We start from the raw sequence: 17963 nt of genomic DNA on the forward strand, positions 1-17963 counted from the left end.
AAACAAACACATGTTTCATCATTAAGAATGCTGTTAAATTCTCATCTCTGCTCTCATACTGATGGCTAAAATAATTCATTTAGATTGAAATGTTTTTGGAGATGTTCCTGTAATCTGTGACATTTAAAAATCCTAACCTGAGAGTCAAAAGCTGGAGTTTGGTATTGTAAACTCTTCTGGGGTTAAAGCCCTGGTAGCAGCTGAGGCTGACAATTTAGCTTGTATTGGATTTTATTTATAGTTTGGAAGTCAGGGTAATGTTCTGGTCCTTTCAGGCAATGACTTGTTTTAGAGTAATCCAGGAAATAGCAGCTTGTGGTTAAACTTCAGTTGAAAACATGTGTTTAGAATCTTAACCAGTCCTGCTTCCCCATAATTTCCTTCCTTATGTCTGTCCACCCTTTTTAGCTAGATGGGATTCTGAGCTACATGATGTTGCTCTTAGGTAAAATGCTGGATTATAAGAGCAAACACAAATTTTCTTTCCTTTGTTCTCTTGTTTTTTTCTTTTTTTCCTCATGTTTTTATAAATCCCAGTATGAATAACTAAACAACCTAGAAACATGAGAGATTAATTAAAAGGGATAAGAAACAGTCTAGTTTCTAGAAACAGAAAAGTGTCTAGTGTCTGCAAACAGAAAATTTAAAAAAATGCTTTTGTCAAAATTGTCAAGGAATTTTGAGAGTTCTGTTACTAATGCACATGCAGGTATATACATCTGTCACAGGATGCCATCCTTTGTATCGTAAAGACCATCATTTATAGCATCCTTCCTAGCATTTCTGTTAAACTTTTGTCAGTTTACCTTTTGTCAGTTCTTGTCTTAGCCTGAACCTTATCTGCATTCCTTTCTTATTACTGTTATCTCATGTTTGATATTTCAGTTATCCAGGATAAATATTTTTATTTCTTATAACATTTAGAGATTTGTAGAGTTGATTTAATACTGAATCTTTTAAAGAGAAATGTTTTGAATCAAGATGACTAATTTAAACCTTCAATTTTTCTTGTTATTTCCCTGCTAGTCATGATAGAACAATGCAAGATATTGTTTACAAACTTGTGCCAGGCCTCCAAGAAGGTAAGTTTTCTGGTATGACCTTTTTTTACTGAATGTTAGATTGACACATAATTCCTTTACATTAATGAAAAGAGGAAGTGTTCATGGAGGGATGAAAAGTAGCATAAGTTTTAGTTTCAGTTAACTTTTCTTCTCCTAAGATGTACTTAAATCATTTGCTAACAGGTACCTTTGCATTTGTGTTCTTATAATTTACTTTGATAATGAACTAAAAGAATGCTTTATAGTAATTGTTCAGTATTATTTTTCAGTTATGTGTTTCTACTTTTATTTAAGTAGAATATTTCAGTCCAATTAAAGTGTCAAGTGAGGACATTATCGGACATTTATAAGCAAATTTGGGTAAAGAGAGTATTTAAAAATTGTTTCTAGGATATTGAAAATCAGAAATATGGATAAAAATTAAAAATCAATATTTTGACAGAAATATTGAAGGGGAAAAACACAAAGTATGGTATGGTATTTAAAACTTATTTTATATGTAATAACAGAATGGTGTCATAATAGCTCTGCAAATGACTTGGTAGTATTCTGCCTCTCAAGAATAAGATCCAGGGTAACTTGATTATGGCAGCAAGGGTAGAGAAGTAGCAAAAAGTGCTAATACCACTTCCTGCCTGACAAGCTTCTTTTACAGAACAGAGGAGGGGTTTGGAATACCTTGATATTGTGCAAGAACATTATTACATAACTAATATTTACAATTTTAAACAGCGGAAATGAAAAAGCAGAGGGAATTCTATCACAAACTGGGTATGGAAGTACCAGGGGACATCAAAGGGGAGACATGCTCTGCAAAGCAACATCTAGCTTCACATCACAATGGTAAATGGTCTTATGTTTATTTTGTCTTGGGATGGGGGCGCAGGCTGCCATTAAGCTGCTGAAAGGATCTGTCAGAGGTAGGTGTCTAGATAATATTTATTAGCACTCATAACTGTTGTATAATATTGTACCAGTCTTTCTTGTGCTTATATATTGTACTATATACAAGAACTCACCATCTAACTGTAGCATTGTTTTGCATCACACTTGTTTATAGAATGTGTTCTTTTATCTGGCTGTATTGTGTTCCTGGTGAAGATCTTCAGTAGTATCTATAATATGCGATAACTCTATAATAAGAAAAGGTTACTTTTTATCCCAGTCCTGAATTACATTAACTTCAGAAACTGCTGTTGTTAAGTGTAATTTTGTGATAGAAATGCTGTGGTGGTTATACTTAAAATGTATGTGTGTGTGTGTATTTATCCAAGGGCAAAGGAATTCTCAAATTTGTGACTGTGAGGAGAGCATATATCAGTTTTACAGAATAGTGAATGAAACTTGTAGCAAGGTGTCTTGAACTGATTTTCTAGGAACCTTTGGATTAGTGTCCACATCTCTACTACCAAGAATAAAACTGCTTTCCAACTTTTTTCCTCGTTAGAAGAGAAGCTGATCATGCTCTTACAAAAACAAACCCAAACAAAAGAACTCCACAGTTGCTCTTATAGTCTTGACTTTGTTTCAGGATTACCTGTCATCCGATATGCGTAATTTAATTACTGTAATGCTCTGCTTTCTTCTGAAAGGTGAAACTAAAACAGATGAAAATTCAAACAAAGAAACTTCTGAAGAAAAAACAGAAGAAGATAATGACTATCATCGAAGTGATGAACAGGTAGGCGTACTTCTGACCTTAGTTTTATTTTGTATTTCCACTTTAAATTATTATTTTTCTTTTATAAACTTTTCTCTCTGACAGAGACAAGATATAGTGTTCTCCCATGCTTTTGTGTAAACTTGAGCTTCATCATTTTTATTTAGGTAGCTGTGGAGAAATTTGGTTTTGAGAATTTCATCAAGGTTTGATAGTTATAAATATTTCTGAGTTTCCTGAATATTGGCTAAACTCTGTGTTGGCTTTCATCTCAACTAGATTTCAAGTCATTTGGGACCATTATCTGAGAGTCTACTCCCATGCCACTCCAGTGCATCAGGACTGAATATGTTTCAATAATTAGAATGAAAAGTCTTTTTTAACTTAGCATTTAGTTTCAAGTTTTAAACACAAAACCTGTTTGAGTATGAAACTTGCTATTGGAATATACAACTCATTGCCTTTATGTTTCCCTGCTGTGTCCAAAGTGAATTAAATTTGGATTAATTTTCCATTTAATGATTGTGCAGTGATAATATTCAGATGGGTTGTGCTTTCTACTAGATAAATTAAGTGTACAGAATAAATCTTAAACTAAAGAGCTTAGACTAGATAAAGAAAATAGATGATTGAGAAGAGGGAACTGAAACACAGAGATCAAAAGGCCATTTTTCCCATATAATCTTTTGAACTTCAAAAATTTGTTACATCATCTGCATCAGTAAATTTTAAAGTTCAAAATATTCTTTTAAAACATGCCTTAAATATTAAATTGTGTTACTGGATTCAGAGGTTAGATTAGAAACAGTCGTTAAAATTGATAACAGCTGATTAACAAAATGATTTAAAACAATTCAAAATTATTTTAAAACAATTCAATGGGATTTCTTATAATTAAAACAGCAACTTGATTACAGATTTGATGATGTCAAGGGTCACACTACTTACAAAAGAGAAAGTTAAATCACTTACATATAGACACACACAGGTATATGATTAAAAGCTTATATACAAATCTATAAACACACACATACTTGTGCGCATTAATCCATGGATATTTGAATATATCCACACACACTAACCGAACTTCCAGGGGGGAGGGAAATTACCTCAGAGTCCTGACAGGTTTTTATAATGATATCTTGCTTTGGCCTTGACCTAGGCTTCTTCTAAACTAGTAGTGACCTTTGCAGTTTAAAATAAAGCTCTGGAACAAGGCAGCTCTAAAGTTCTGCCTTAAACTTTTGTCCAGATCCTTTTTGAGTTGAATGGTGCTTAACAGTAAGCTGACAAAATACTAGACAATCTTTTTTTTAATGACACGACATGCATTTCACTTTAAACAATACTGGGATTCAACATTTTCACCTTTTTTTTGACCTAATAAAAGCTGCATGTGAAATACATAATGGGAACTGCAGGAAATTCTGTCAACTAGCCCTGTGTTTGCTTTTCCCTGAAGGTAAGCATCTGCTTGGAATGCAATAGCAGCAAATTACGTGGATTGAAACGAAAATGGATCCGCTGCTCAGCACAAGCAACAGTCTTGCATCTAAAGAAGTTCATTGCTAAAAAACTTAACCTTTCTTCTTTTAATGAGGTAATGTTTTAATGTTTAAAAATTATTTTGCAAATGAAAATCTTATGGATTATTTTCAAAATAGTGTTGTTCCTTCCAAACAGATTAAAAAAAAAAAAAAAAACAAAGTAAAACAAAACTGGAGCTCACTCTATTTCCTAATGTAAAGGAACAGAAAATGGCTTTTTAGGTTGAGGAGCTGAATGCAGACAAATAGTTTTTTTTCCAAATTTACCTCCCCCCCTTTTAATTTAAGGATGCTAGTTATCTTCCCTTTTTTTCTCCCCCTCTAATACAATGGAGATGTAGCTCTTAGTGGTTCTTGGCTTTATACAGATTTGGCAGTGTAGCTCAGTGTGTTGTTTCATGATCAGTTTTAAAACATATCAAAAGGCTTGGTTATGTGTTTTCCACCTGTGTTAAAACTGACTCCTGCAAGATGCTTTGTTTGGTGGCCTTAAATGAAGGGATATGCTGCCCTAGCAGAAATTTTTCACTTAATGCAGAGAATGGATTATAACACTTGGACACTACTGAAAGACCGATTTAATGGAAAGCAGTGCATATACTTTCTTCTGCTTCTCTACTCTGAGTGAAACTCAGCCTTGTGCAGTATCAGCTGGTGCCACCTTCCCTGCAGGGAGTACATAATTGAACTGTTCGTGGGAAGAAATAATGGTGGAGGGTAAGGGAAGAAAGGGGTTTTTCTATCCTCTGCAAGTTGTGTTATTTCAGATTCTAAAACCAGAACACATAATGGCAGGCATGTGAAAACATAGCCTCTGTTCTCTCTTTGTTGATATTAGTCATAGTCCCCCTCTATCCAGCTTAACTCTCAAACTTCCATCTCTGGAAAACTTCCAAGGATGGTGATTCCATGACCTCTTTGGACAGCTTATTCTAGTGCTTAATTATCCTTGCAGAGATTTTTTTTTTTCCTCCTTATATCCTGTCAGAACTTACTCTGTTTCCACTGATCACCATTGTCTCATTCTCCCACCATGCACCTCAGTAAAGAGCCTAGCTCTGTCTTCTTTATAGGCTTCTCTCAGGTATTGGAAGGCCCTAACTATGTCCCCTTTAAGCCTTCTCTTCTCAAAGATAAATAGGCCTAGTTCCCTCAGCCTCTCCTTATAGGGTCTGTGTTCAAGCACGCTGACCATCTTGGTGATCCTCCACTGAACTTGCTCAAGTTAATCAACTTTTTTCTTGTACTGGAGGGGCCAAAACTGAATGCAGCATTCCAGATGTGGTCTAATGAGTGCTGAGTAAATGGGAATAATCACTTAAAATCATAGAATCATAAAATGGAAGATTGGAAGGGACCTTCAAAGATCATTTAGTCCAAACTCCCTGCCATGGGCAGAGACATCTTCCACTAGATCAGGTTGCTCAAAGCCCCATCCAACCTGACCTTGAACACTTCCAGGGACAGGGCATCCACAACTTCTCTGGGCAACCTGTTCCAGTGTCTCACCATCCTCATAGTTAAGAATTTCTTCCTTACATCCAATCTTAACCTAGCCTCTTTTCAGTTTAAAACTATTGCCTCTTGTCCTGTCACTACAGGCCCTGGCAAAATGTCTTTCTCCATCTTTCTTATAAGCCCCCTTTATATATTGAAAGGCCACAATAAGGTCTTTCCAGAACCATCTCTTCTCCAGGCTGAACAACCCCAACTCTCTCAGCCTTTCTTCATAGGAGAGGTGTTCAGCCCTATGATAATTTTTGTTGCCATCCAGTCTCATGTCCAGTCTTTCGTCCACCAATACCCCCAAGTCCTTCTCTGCAGGACTGCTCTCAAGCCATTCATCTGCCAGTCTGTATTGATCCTCCGACCCAGATGCAGGACCTTGCATTTGACCTTGTTGAACTTCATGAGCCCACTCCTCAAGCCTGTCAAGTTCCCTCTGGATGGCATCCCATCCCTCTAGTGAATCAACTGCACTGCTCAGCTTGGTGTCATCTGCAAACTTGCTGAGGGTATTGGTCCCAGTACGGAACCTTGAAGGAAACCACTCGTTACCGGTTTCCACTTGAACATTGTTCCATTGACTTCCTTCAGTTTACTGGCTGTGCTTCTGTTGATACACCCCAGTATCCTGTTAGGTTTCATCATTGCCAGAGCACACTGCTGATTCATGTTCAACTTGCTTTCAACCAGGACCCCCCGGTTCTTTTCAGCAGAGCTGCTACCCAGCTTGTAACATCTCATTACTTTGCTGTTATTCTTGTTGAATTTCATGAGATTCTCATCAGCCCATCCTTCTAGCCTGTCTAGGTCCCTCTGAATGGCAGTCCTGTCCTCAAGTGTGTCAGCTACACTCCTCCAGTTTGATGTCATCCACAAGCTTGATGAAGTGGATACTGTGTCCTCCTCCAGGTCACTGATAAAAAGACTTTCAACAGCACAGGTCCCAGGATAGACCCCTGCAATTCTCCGCATGTCACTGGCCTCTGTGTAGAGTATTAACTATTAACCACTGCCCTCTGAGCCTGACAATCGACCTGGGTCTTCACCCATCAGGTAGTCCACCCATCCAGATCATAATGTCCCAATTTGGATACAAGGATGCTGTGAAAGATGGTGCTGAAAGCCTTGCTTAAGTCAAGGTTGACAACATCCACTGTTGTCTCCTCATCCATGGATCTAGTAATTTCATTAAAGAAGGCAATCAGGTTGGTCAAGCATGATTTTTTTCCCTTGGTGATTGGGAATAGCCGTCATGGATTTACCTTTGCCTTTATGTGCCTAGAAATGGCTTCCAAGAGGACTCACTTCATGACTTTCCCAGGGATCACAAAGTGAGACTGACTGGCCTTCCCTAGATAGTTCTTCTTGCCCTTTTTGAAGATTGGTACAATGTTTTTCCAGTCACCGAGTACCTTCCCTGATCTCTGTGACTTTTCAGTGATGACAGTGTGGCCTTGCAATGACATCAGCAAACTCTTGTGGCACCCTTGGATGCATCTCATCTGGTCCCATGGACTAGTGTGGGTTGAGATTTCTTAATAGATCCCTGACTCAGACCTCTTTTGCTACTGACAGTTTGTCTCCTCCTTGAACCCTGTCTCTAGGCACAAAAAGGCATGGGAGACCTTGTTGATGAACACCAACACAAAGAAGGCATTGAGTACCTCAACCTTATCTGCAGACACTATCACTAAATTTCCCACTCTATGCAGCAGTGGGCTCATATTTTCCTTGTTTATACTTTAATTGATAATGTAGCAGGAAAAGTTTTTCTTGTCGCCCTTGATGTCCCTTGCCAGTTTCAGCTCCAGCTGAGCTTTGGCTTTCCCCAAATCATCCCTGTATATCTGGGCAGTGTTTCTATATTCTTCCTTTGTAGCCTGCCCTCACTTCCATCTCCTGTATATGTCCTTTTTCTCATGAGCTCCCTTTAGGCAAGCTGGCCTCCTGATACATCTACTCATTTTTCTGAGTATTGGGATGGACTGTTCTTGTGCTTGGAGGACATCCTTAAAGATTTGTGATCTCTTGAGCTCCTTTGCCCTTCAGAGCTACCTCTCATGGGATCCCACTTACCAGCTTCCTGAAAAAGCAAATTTCTGCTCTACTGAAGCCCAGGATCTGTACTCCGCTACTTGATTTCCTCGCTCCCTTCAGGATCTTGAACTTCACTATTTCATGGTTGCTACAACCAAGGCTGCCATTGATTTTCATCTCCCCAGAAAGTTCTTCCTTTTTGGTGAGTAGTAGATCCAGCTGTATGTCACCTGTAGTTGGCCCATCTAGCATCTGTGTTAAAATTCCTAACACCTTTCAGAAACCTGAATTGCTTTCTTAGTAATTACACATTTTTCTTTTGTGTTTAAACTTACTATTCCACTGCAGCAATCTCTGGTTTTACAACCTACTTGACCCTTAATGAAATGTATGAATGTTCATTCAACAGTACTTGTGTTTCAGGAGTCCTCCCTCTCCCTTTAAGGGCACATGGCATTTTTGTGGAAACAGTGTATTGGTATGTCCAGTAAAAAATATTTTTTGAGGAAGAAGGCCCTAAGGATGCAAACACTTGGTTGAATGCTATAGACAAATCCTGATTTGAGTTATTGTCTGTCAGCTAAGCCATGTTAGTGGACTGCATGCATATTCTTAGCTTTCTCAGGTTCTGGTAAAGTACCATTAGCATATGCCACTTTCATGGTGACTTACCCTTTCAGTACATCGCCTTGCAGTCAAATAGGCTAAAGTCATGTGCATGATCAAGTTCTTTCAAAGCCGACATAGAAAAATAAAACCAAGTATAAAGTGTCTGCAAAAAAAGTCCTTAACACTGATCTATAAGTAGGGAATAGCCTTTTATAAATGTATTTTCAAAGTAGAAAGTTACTTGCTGAGTACTGTGTAAACAATTTTCATAGCATGTCAAAGGACAAAGCTGTCTTTACATGAGAATTGAGTTCTGTTTCTTTGATCTTTTTATTGGGAGTTATCTGAAATGTATTGTTTCAAAGCCATGTTCTGTGTCTCAATAAATTAATTATTTCTTCTTTTTACATCAGCTGGATATATTATGCAACGAAGAGATTCTTGGCAAGGACCATACACTCAAGTTTGTAGTTGTTACTAGATGGAGATTTAAGGTATGACACAACTGCTTTTCATCAAAATTTTCATGTTCCATGTAAATCATTAGCTGACTAAAGAACAAAGTTCATAAAGCATACATCATGCAGGCCTATACTGCAATAACTTCAAAATTGTTAAAATATTTATTTTAAAATGTGTAATAAACTATTTCTAAAAAATATATATTTTTCTTAACTCAAAAGAGAAAAATAGGGGAAAATGTAAAATGTTCCACTAAGGAAAAGGGGACATTGATGGCAGATGTCAATTTAATAGTAATTAAAAATATATAAGGTAAAGGAGGCTGAAGGCGTTGAGAATGACATTTTTCTCAGCCATGTCAGTCAGATACAACTAATATTACTGTGTGTAGATTGTTAAACTGGTTACAGTGCAGAAGAGACAAATATTCAATACATTCGTATTCTGTAATTTGGAAGAGAGAGACTGAATATACTCATTAAAGGAGGTGCTCCCCACTTCAGTTCAAGATGCTTGTAGCAATGTTTAGTAGGCATAAACAAGGCTGAGGAAAGCAACTGAGTGGGTCTCTGGGTTACTGATGTTAGTTTATCTAAACAAAACAAAACCAAAACCCCATACAAAAAAACGTAGAGCTGAAGAGTAAATGATGGGGGATTCATACTGAGTATAATTTATCACTGGTTATTTATGGCCACCCAAATAAAATTACTGTAAGTATGATGAAATATCAAGTTGAAGATCTAGGATACAAGTCACATCCAGAGTATCAGGGTGTGTGCCATTTGGGAGTGATAACTTTGAAGAGGGGTTAGTGTTCATAATGGACATGCAACACAACACAAGCTTCTAGGATAATATTGTGGTATTATAGAAAGATGTAATACATTTGGATGCATAAATAGAAGGGATGAATGAGAACAGGTACGCAATTTTTATCTGTCTATGAAGAAATAATTAATTTCAGATTGGGAAATAGAAGGTAGGAGATTGTGGTCAGTTATGACATATTCATGAAGTACCTGGAAAAGAGGTTAAATAGTGAGGTGACACTGGCACTAATAAAGTTATTCAAGACAGTAAAGATAAATGTTGGTGATTAAAGGTTCCAGGAGACTTTTACAGTACTGGATGACCAGGTGATAAAAGGGCACCTAAAGTTCAATATGGGTAAATGTAGAGATGCATGCTGGGGAAAAAATGTATCTGAACTTTATATATAAAAACGGTGGGGTCTAAGTAGACTGCCATCAAACAGAAATCAGGTTTTAGGGTTACACATCAAGATATCAGCTCAGTAATGGTTTAAGAAAAATCCAGAAGAAAAGCTAGAAATTATTAGGAAAAGAATAGAGAGATAAACAAGAGCACTGCTGTGCCTCTCTATAAATCCACTGTGTACCTGTATCATGAAGACTTCTAATGTTAAGAGTGGCATGGAAAAGGCAGCAACTGTATATGTCTTATTTGGAGAAAGAGATGAAGGGTATCAAGTGAAACTCGTAGGTATGAGGTTTATACTGAACAAAAGGAAGTGATTTTGTTGTAAATTTCATTTACTCTGATAGGGGATTGAATTGGGGGAGACACAGATGTCACGGAGGCACCCCGAGGATAGTTTAAGGGACAACAGGGTCCAAAACAACTTTTATTAAACCGGTGAGAAACAGGGTTTTAGCACTCCAAAAATGACTTAAATACAGGTTCGGATATCAGTTGGGGAAAATTATTAAGGGGCAGCAACTAATACAACAGGCGGTCCACAGAGTGCATGCACATGGCTTCACCCAAAACAATGCTGGAGCCGTCTCTGAGTCTGGGAGGAGTACACACTTGCCTGTACACGGTGTGGGATTATTTTAATGAGATACGTGTACTCGTAGTGAGTATGGAAAGTGTACACTCGCGATTCTGCGAGGGTAAATTTATAATACACTCGCAATCCTGCGAGGGTTAATTTACTTACACGTGCAAATGTGCATGGAATATTACACGTGCTTATGTGGAAGCACGGGAGGAAAATACACTCACGATTGTGTGAGGAAATAATTTATACACATGCTCGTATTGAGCACGGAAAGTTACACGTGCAAATGTGCACGGAAAGTACATGTGCTTGTATTAAGCATGGAAAGTACAGGTGCAAATGTGCATGGAAAGTTACACGTGCTTATGTGGAAGCACGGGAAGAAAATACACCCGCGATTATGCGAGGATTAATTTTACACACGCTCATATTGAGCACGGAAAGTTACACGTGCATATGTGCCAGGAAAGTATAAATATACTCGCAATCCTGTGGGAAGTTTTACTCACGCACGTGGCGGCAAGGCAAGAGGAGTCTCCATCCCGGGGAAGGGGGCTCTCGGCAGCAGCATCTTGCTTGTGCTCCGAGAGACCCGTGACAATGGGCAGAGTCTCGACAAGAATCCTGTTTTTTATAGACTGATCAGATGTCACTGTAGGCATTCCAGAAGCTTCTCTGCACCCCCACACTGGCCGTGGGGTGCCCCTGAAGCCTCTAAACATCCCCCACACTGGCCGCGTCGCCCAGCGGCTCACTGGCGCCTTGGCACTCCCTTCTCCTAATGGCCCTGGCCAGGGTGCTCTGGGGCCAAACAAAAGAAGCTGTTAGCCTCAAACAGCAGAGAGAGAGGGAGATGTGTCTACTCCTTCCATGATGAAGGAGGAGGGGGAGAGAGGGGGGTTTGCATCCTGCCACAATCCACCCCGTGACTACAGTCATGATCTGATACTTTGGAGTGGTATAGCAGTCACCTCTTGCCTCCAAAGTAAAAAGGGGATACTTCTGCCGGTGAGCCTTAATGTCCACTGTGGATCACCATATCTCATGTGTTGACTTACCCCTGCAAAACAGTTATTAATAACAATCAACAATATAATTGAAGTAATTACAACCATCAACAATTGCCCGAGGTAATTATTGAGTCCAAACATCAGTCACAGTTCATTCATGTGCCCATTCCTGTGACTGCCTTCCTTCTGAATGGCTTGCTGGTGTTAGCTGGATCCTTTTCCACCCAGTCATCTTCCTTCGCCCTGCAAGGAAACACGAAAACAGACCTCGGTCCCTTAGGAACTGGACTTTTATAGTTAACATTTTGAACTAGCTCAAAAGGTCCTGAGCAGGAACTATCTCTTGGACCTTTTGTTTTGGAGGCAGGTCTTTATCGAGTTGTTGCCTATTATTGACTCTTTATCAAAGTCATTAATGGCATCCATAATGCCCCATTTAGCTGCAGTGGAGTGCCAGTTAATTTTTTTATAGCAAGTAATATTAGCACCTACTTTTAGTAAGCAGCAGTGCTGAGGCATATTGCCGGGTCCTAATGCGAGCTGCCTCCGAACCTCAGAGAGAGCACTGAGCCGGGGCGGGGTTGCTGGTCCCAAGCCGTGGCTTTTTTTTTTGTACTTCAGTTTGAAAGAGTGGGGGGGAGCTACTGCCTGCAGCGAGGAGGGGGGGGGAGGTGGCCAACCTGGGGAAGGTGGTTGCCTGCCAGCGCTCGCGAGGCCGGGCTGCCCTGCCCCACACCACCAGGACTTGGATGACAGGAACAGTGGCGGGGGTGTGGGCAGCCAGGAGGAGGTGCGCAGACAGGCGGTAGAAGCTTTACGGGGGGAAGTTTGCCTCCGTTTTTTGGGTCACGCCCGTACTGGACATGTATTTCTAGCGGCCCTTTCAGGCTGCCCCGTTTCGCGCTGTCAGTCCCGGGGCAGTCGCCAGCACTCGCGAGGTCAGGCCTTGCTATGCCAGATCCTCTGAGTTGCCGGTACGGGGAGGGGGGCGTCTGGACACCACGGCTAGGGACAGGTCGCGGTCTCGACTGCGATGGGCAATCAGGACTGGCCGGTCGGGAGGGGAGCAGCCAGCTATAGCGAACCCACCAAGGCTCCCACGAACCGGTCGCAGCACCACCAGTCCCAGATCCCTCGGTAGGGGGTGGGGAAGCATCCAAACTACCACTCAATAATATCTGATCACCCTCGGCACATGGGGCAGCACAAACAAAACACATACACGTCTCAATTTCAATGAGAGGGCGCACATCCTCTCTTTCTATTTCATCAACACTGTTTTCAGTGTCGAGAAGCGGGGGGGCAGAGGGGCGTTCGCTCCAAAATCCCGCGCGTTTATTTTGCCGCAAAACTTCTTCTGCTATTTGGAAGTCAAGTTTACGCACATCCCGCGCTAAGTTAAAGCAAATGGCCAGAAGGAAACACACCGCGAGATGCCAAGTTGCTGCAGAAATATTACTCAACCCTCTAAATAATTCCTCCATATCTGATATCCTTCCGACTATGCCAAAAATGTCACAGAGGCACCCCGAGGCTAGTTTAAGGGACAACAGGGTCCAAAACAACTTTTATTAAACCGGTGAGAAACAGGGTTTTAGCACTCCAAAAGTGACTTAAATACAGGTTCGGATATCAGTTGAGGAAAATTATTAAGGGGCAGCAACTAATACAACAGGCGGTCCACAGAGTGCATGCACATGGCTTCACCCAAAACAATGCTGGAACCGTCTCTGAGTCCAGGAGGAGTACACACTTGCCTGAACACGGTGCGGGATTATTTTTAAAGAGATACACGTACTCATAGTGAGTACGGAAAGTTAGTACACTCGCGATTCTGCGAGGGTAAACTTATAATATACTCGCAATCCTGCGAGAGTTAATTTACTTACACGTGCAAATGTGCATGGAATATTACACGTGCTTATGTGGAAGCACGGGAGGAAAATACACTTGCGATTGTGCGAGGAAATAATTTATACACGTGCTCCTATTGAGCACAGAAAGTTACACGTGCAAATGTGCACGGAAAGTACATGTGCTTGTATTAAGCACGGAAAGTACGCATGCAAATGTGCACAGAACGTTACATGTGCTTATGTGGAAGCACAGAAGGAAAATACACTCGCTATTGTGCGAGGATTAATTTTACACGCGCTCATATTGAGCACGGAAAGTTACACGTGCATATGTGCACGGAAATTATAAATATACTCACAATCCTGCGAGAAGTTTTACTCACACCCGTGGCGGCAAGGCAAGCAGAGTCTCCATCCCGGGGAAGGGGGTTCTCGGTGGCAGCATCTTGCTCGTGCTCCGAGAGACCTGCGACAATGGGTGGAGTCTCACGAGAATCCCGTTTTTATATTGGCTGATCAGATGTCACTGTAGGCATTCCCGAAGCTTCTCTGCACCCCCACACTGACCGTGGGGTGCCCTTGAAGCCTCCAAACATCCCCCACACTGGTGCCTCGGCACTCCCTTCTCCTAATGGCCCTGGCCAGGGTGCTCTGGGGCCAAACAAAAGAAGCTGTTAGCCTCAAATAGCAGAGAGAGAGGGAGATGTGCCTACTTCCATACTGAAGGAGGGAGGGGGAGAGAGGGGGGTTTGCATCCTGCCACAACAGATCACAACCAATATTCATTAATAAGAGCTTTTATAAATCATAGAATACGAGGTTGGAAGGGACCACAAGGATCAACTGGTCCAGCCTTTCTTGGCAAAAGCACAGTCTTGACAACATGGTCCAGCACCCTTTCTAGCTGAATCTTAAAAGTATCTAATGTTGGAGAATTCACCACTTCCCTGGGGAGATAATTGCAATGGCTGATTGTTCTCATTGTGAAAAAATTCCCTCTTGTGTCCAATAGGAATCTCCCCAGGAGTAATTTGTACCCACTGCCCCTTGTCTTTTCTATGTGACTCCTTGTAAAAAGGAGTCTCTGTCTTCATTGTAGCCATCCTTTAAATACTGGGACATGATTATAAGGTCTCTCCTAAGCCGCCTTTTCTCAAGGTTGAATAAACCCTGTTATCTCAGCCTTTCCTCATATGGCAGGCTTCCCAGTTCTTTGATGATCTTTGTAGCCCTTCTCTGGGTCCCTTTCCACAGAGTCGGGTAGATCCCAGCCTGGGCTGCACTCATGATTTTTGTTTTCCTGGGTGCAAGACTTTAAACTTGTCCTTTGTTGAACTTCATAAGGTTCTTGTTAGCCCACTCTTCCAGCCTATCCAGGTCTTCCTTCAGGGTGCCTCTCCCTTCCGAAGTGTTCACTTTTTCACTCAGTTTGGTATCACTGGAAAACTTGATCAGGCTATTATTAACAGCAGATAACTTTATACAGTGTATTAATGCATTCTCTTGTTGGCAAAAAGGACACATAACCACGGACGTAGTTATATGCGGTGCTTTTATTCCAGCGCTGGGAAACCAGGGGTTCACACCCAAAGCTGGCTTCGACCACCGATCCAAAACTCACTACATTTATACAACTTAGTTACATACATATTCATCACAACTCTTAACAACCATTAGCATATTCCACACCTATTCTAACACAAACTGTCTATCTAACCGATGCTAAGTAACATTCGCATGTTTTCGGTTATTTCTAAGTTACCTGTTTTAAGAGAATATATCATCAATCTTTGTCAACTAGAAGAATAGGGTACGGTTATATAAGACCATGCCTGAATGCACATCTCCCTGGACACAGTCCGAAAACTTCAAAATAAGGTAAAAATCTTGGATACGGCGTCTTAGATACAGTTTACTAAACCAAGAATCTTAGATACAGTTATATAGTTTACAAAACTAAGAATCTTAGATACGGTTTGCAAAACAGAAAACTGATTCAACCATAAGAAAACTAATTTCAACTATTTGATGCAAAACTTATTTCAACTATAAGATGTAAAACTAATTCAACTATAACACTCTCACACACTCAGTCATAGTTATCCAGTTGGGGAAACATCAGGGAGATCAACCCCAGCTGTGTACTCAGAAGCAGTGTCATGCTGACATGCCAGTGGCTTCTAGGTAGGTGTTCAAACAGTCCTTTATGACACTTGTCTCCCTGTTGATACCTAAGTTAAACTTAAGGTATTGTCAATTTTCATTCAGTTTCACAGAATCACAGAATCACAGAATGTTAGGGATTGGAAGGGACCTCAAAAGATGATCTAGTCCAATCCCCCTGCCAGAGCAGGAACACCTAGATGAGGTTACACGGGAAGGCATCCAGGTGGGTTTTGAATGTCTCTGGAGAAGGAGACTCCACAACCTCCCTGGGCAGCCAGTTCCAGTGTTCTGTGACCTTCACTAAGAAGTTTCTTCTCAAATTTAGGCTTAGAAGTAAGACAGCATAATCACAGAAGGCTAGGGATTGGAAGGGACCACGAAAGATCATCTAGTCCAATCCCCTCGCCGGAGCAGGAACACCTAGATGAGGTTACACGGGAAGGCGTCCAGGTGGGTTTTGAATGTCTCCAGAGAAGGAGACTCCACAACCTCCCTGGGCAGCCTGTTCCAGTGTTCTGTCACCCTCACTAAGAAGTTTCTTCTCAAATTTAAGTGGAACCTCTTGTGTTCCAGTTTGAACTCATTACCCCTTGTCACCGAGAAGAGCCTGGCTCCATCCTCATGACACTCACCCTTTATATATTTGTAAACATTAATAAGGTCACCCTTCAGTCTCCTCTTCTCCAAACTAAAAAGACTCAGCTCCCTCAGCCTTTCCTCATAAGGGAGATGCTCCACTCCCTAATCATCTTTGTTGCCCTACGCTGGACTCTCTCCAGCAGTTCCCCGTCCTTCTTGAACTGAGGGGCCCAGAACTGGACACAGTATTCCGGGTGTGGTCTTGCCAGGGCAGAGTAGAGGGGAAGGAGAACCTCTCTGGACCTACTAACCACCCCCCTTCTAATACACCCCAGGATGCCATTGGCCTTCCTGGCTACAAGGGCACAGTGCTGGCTCATGGTCATCCTGCTGTCCACCAGGACCCCCAGGTCCCTTTCCCCTACGCTGCTCTCTAATAGGTCATTCCCCAACTTATACTGGAACCTGGGGTTGTTCCTACCCAGATGCAAGACTCTACACTTGCCCTTGTTATATCTCATTACATTTTTCCCCGCCCAACTCTCCAGCCTGTCCAGATCTCGCTGGATGGCAACACAGCCTTCTGGCGTGTCAGCCACTCCTCCCAGCTTGGTGTCATCAGCAAACTTGTTGATAGTACACTTTATTTCCTCATCCAAATCGTTGATGAACATATTGAATAATACCGGCCCCAGTACTGACCCTTGAGGCACTCACTATATACAGGCCTCCAACTAGACTCCACCCCATTGACCACGACTCTCTGTCTTCTTTCCTTCAGCCAGTTCGCAGTCCACCTCACTACTCGATCGTCCAGACCACACTCCCTCAGTTTAGCTGTAAGCATGCTGTGGGAGACTGTGTCAAATGCCTTACTCAAGTCAAGGTAGACCACATCCACCGCTCTGCCATCGTCTATCCACCTCGTTATCGCCTCATCGCCTCATAAAAGGTGATGAGGTTGGTCAAACAGGACTTCCCCTTGGTGAAGCCATGTTGACTGCCCCTAATGACCCTCTTATCCTTGACATGCCTTGAGATGGCACCAAGGATAAGTTGTTCCATCAGTTTCCCAGGGATGGAGGTGAGGCTGACTGGTCTATAGTTACCCAGGTCCTCCGTCTTGCCCTTTTTGAAGACTGGAGTGACATTTGCTTTCTTCCAGTCCTCAGGCACCTCTCCCGTTTCCCAGGACTTGGCAAAGATGATGGTCTAGCAATGACCTCAGCCAGCTCCCTCAGCATCCGTGGGTGCATCCCATTCAGACTCATGAATTTATGGATGTCCAGATTGCCTAACTGCTCCCTAATCCAGTCCTCATCAACCAAGGCAAACTCCTCCCTTGTCCTGACCTCCTCTGGGGCCTCAGGGGTACGGGGCTCCTCAGGACATCTTCCGGCAGAGTAGACAAAGAAGTCTTTCAGTAACTCTGCCTTCTCTGTATCTTCTGTCACCAGGGCACCCAACTCGTTCATCAGTGGGCATACATTGCCTCTGGTGTTAGTTTTATCTGCCATGTATTTGAAGAAGCTCTTTCTGTTGTCCTTGACTCCTCTCGCCAGGTTTAATTCTAAGGAGGCCTTAGCTTTCCTAGTTGCCTCCCTGCATCCTCTGATAACAGCCTTATATTCTTCCACTTGAGCTTACTCAGCAGTTCCCT

The 17963-nt window shown here is 41.7% G+C and overlaps 1 protein-coding gene across 3 annotated transcripts in view; it reads left to right on the forward strand.

Moving 5' to 3' along the window:
* Positions 1 to 17963, forward strand: part of LOC308051363 (polycomb group RING finger protein 3-like) — a 90397-nt gene that overhangs the window by 51086 nt on the left and 21348 nt on the right. For all 3 annotated transcript variants that reach the window (XM_080361744.1, XM_080361743.1, XM_080361745.1), the window contains 5 exons: positions 1027 to 1082; positions 1797 to 1907; positions 2657 to 2745; positions 4187 to 4324; positions 8837 to 8917. In XM_080361744.1, coding sequence (XP_080217870.1) covers positions 1027 to 1082; positions 1797 to 1907; positions 2657 to 2745; positions 4187 to 4324; positions 8837 to 8917 — 475 coding nt within the window. The remainder of the gene's footprint in view (positions 1 to 1026; positions 1083 to 1796; positions 1908 to 2656; positions 2746 to 4186; positions 4325 to 8836; positions 8918 to 17963) is intronic.

Source organism: Nesoenas mayeri, assembly GCF_963082525.1.
Source record: "Nesoenas mayeri genome assembly, chromosome: W".
NCBI classification, from domain to species: Eukaryota; Metazoa; Chordata; class Aves; order Columbiformes; family Columbidae; genus Nesoenas; species Nesoenas mayeri.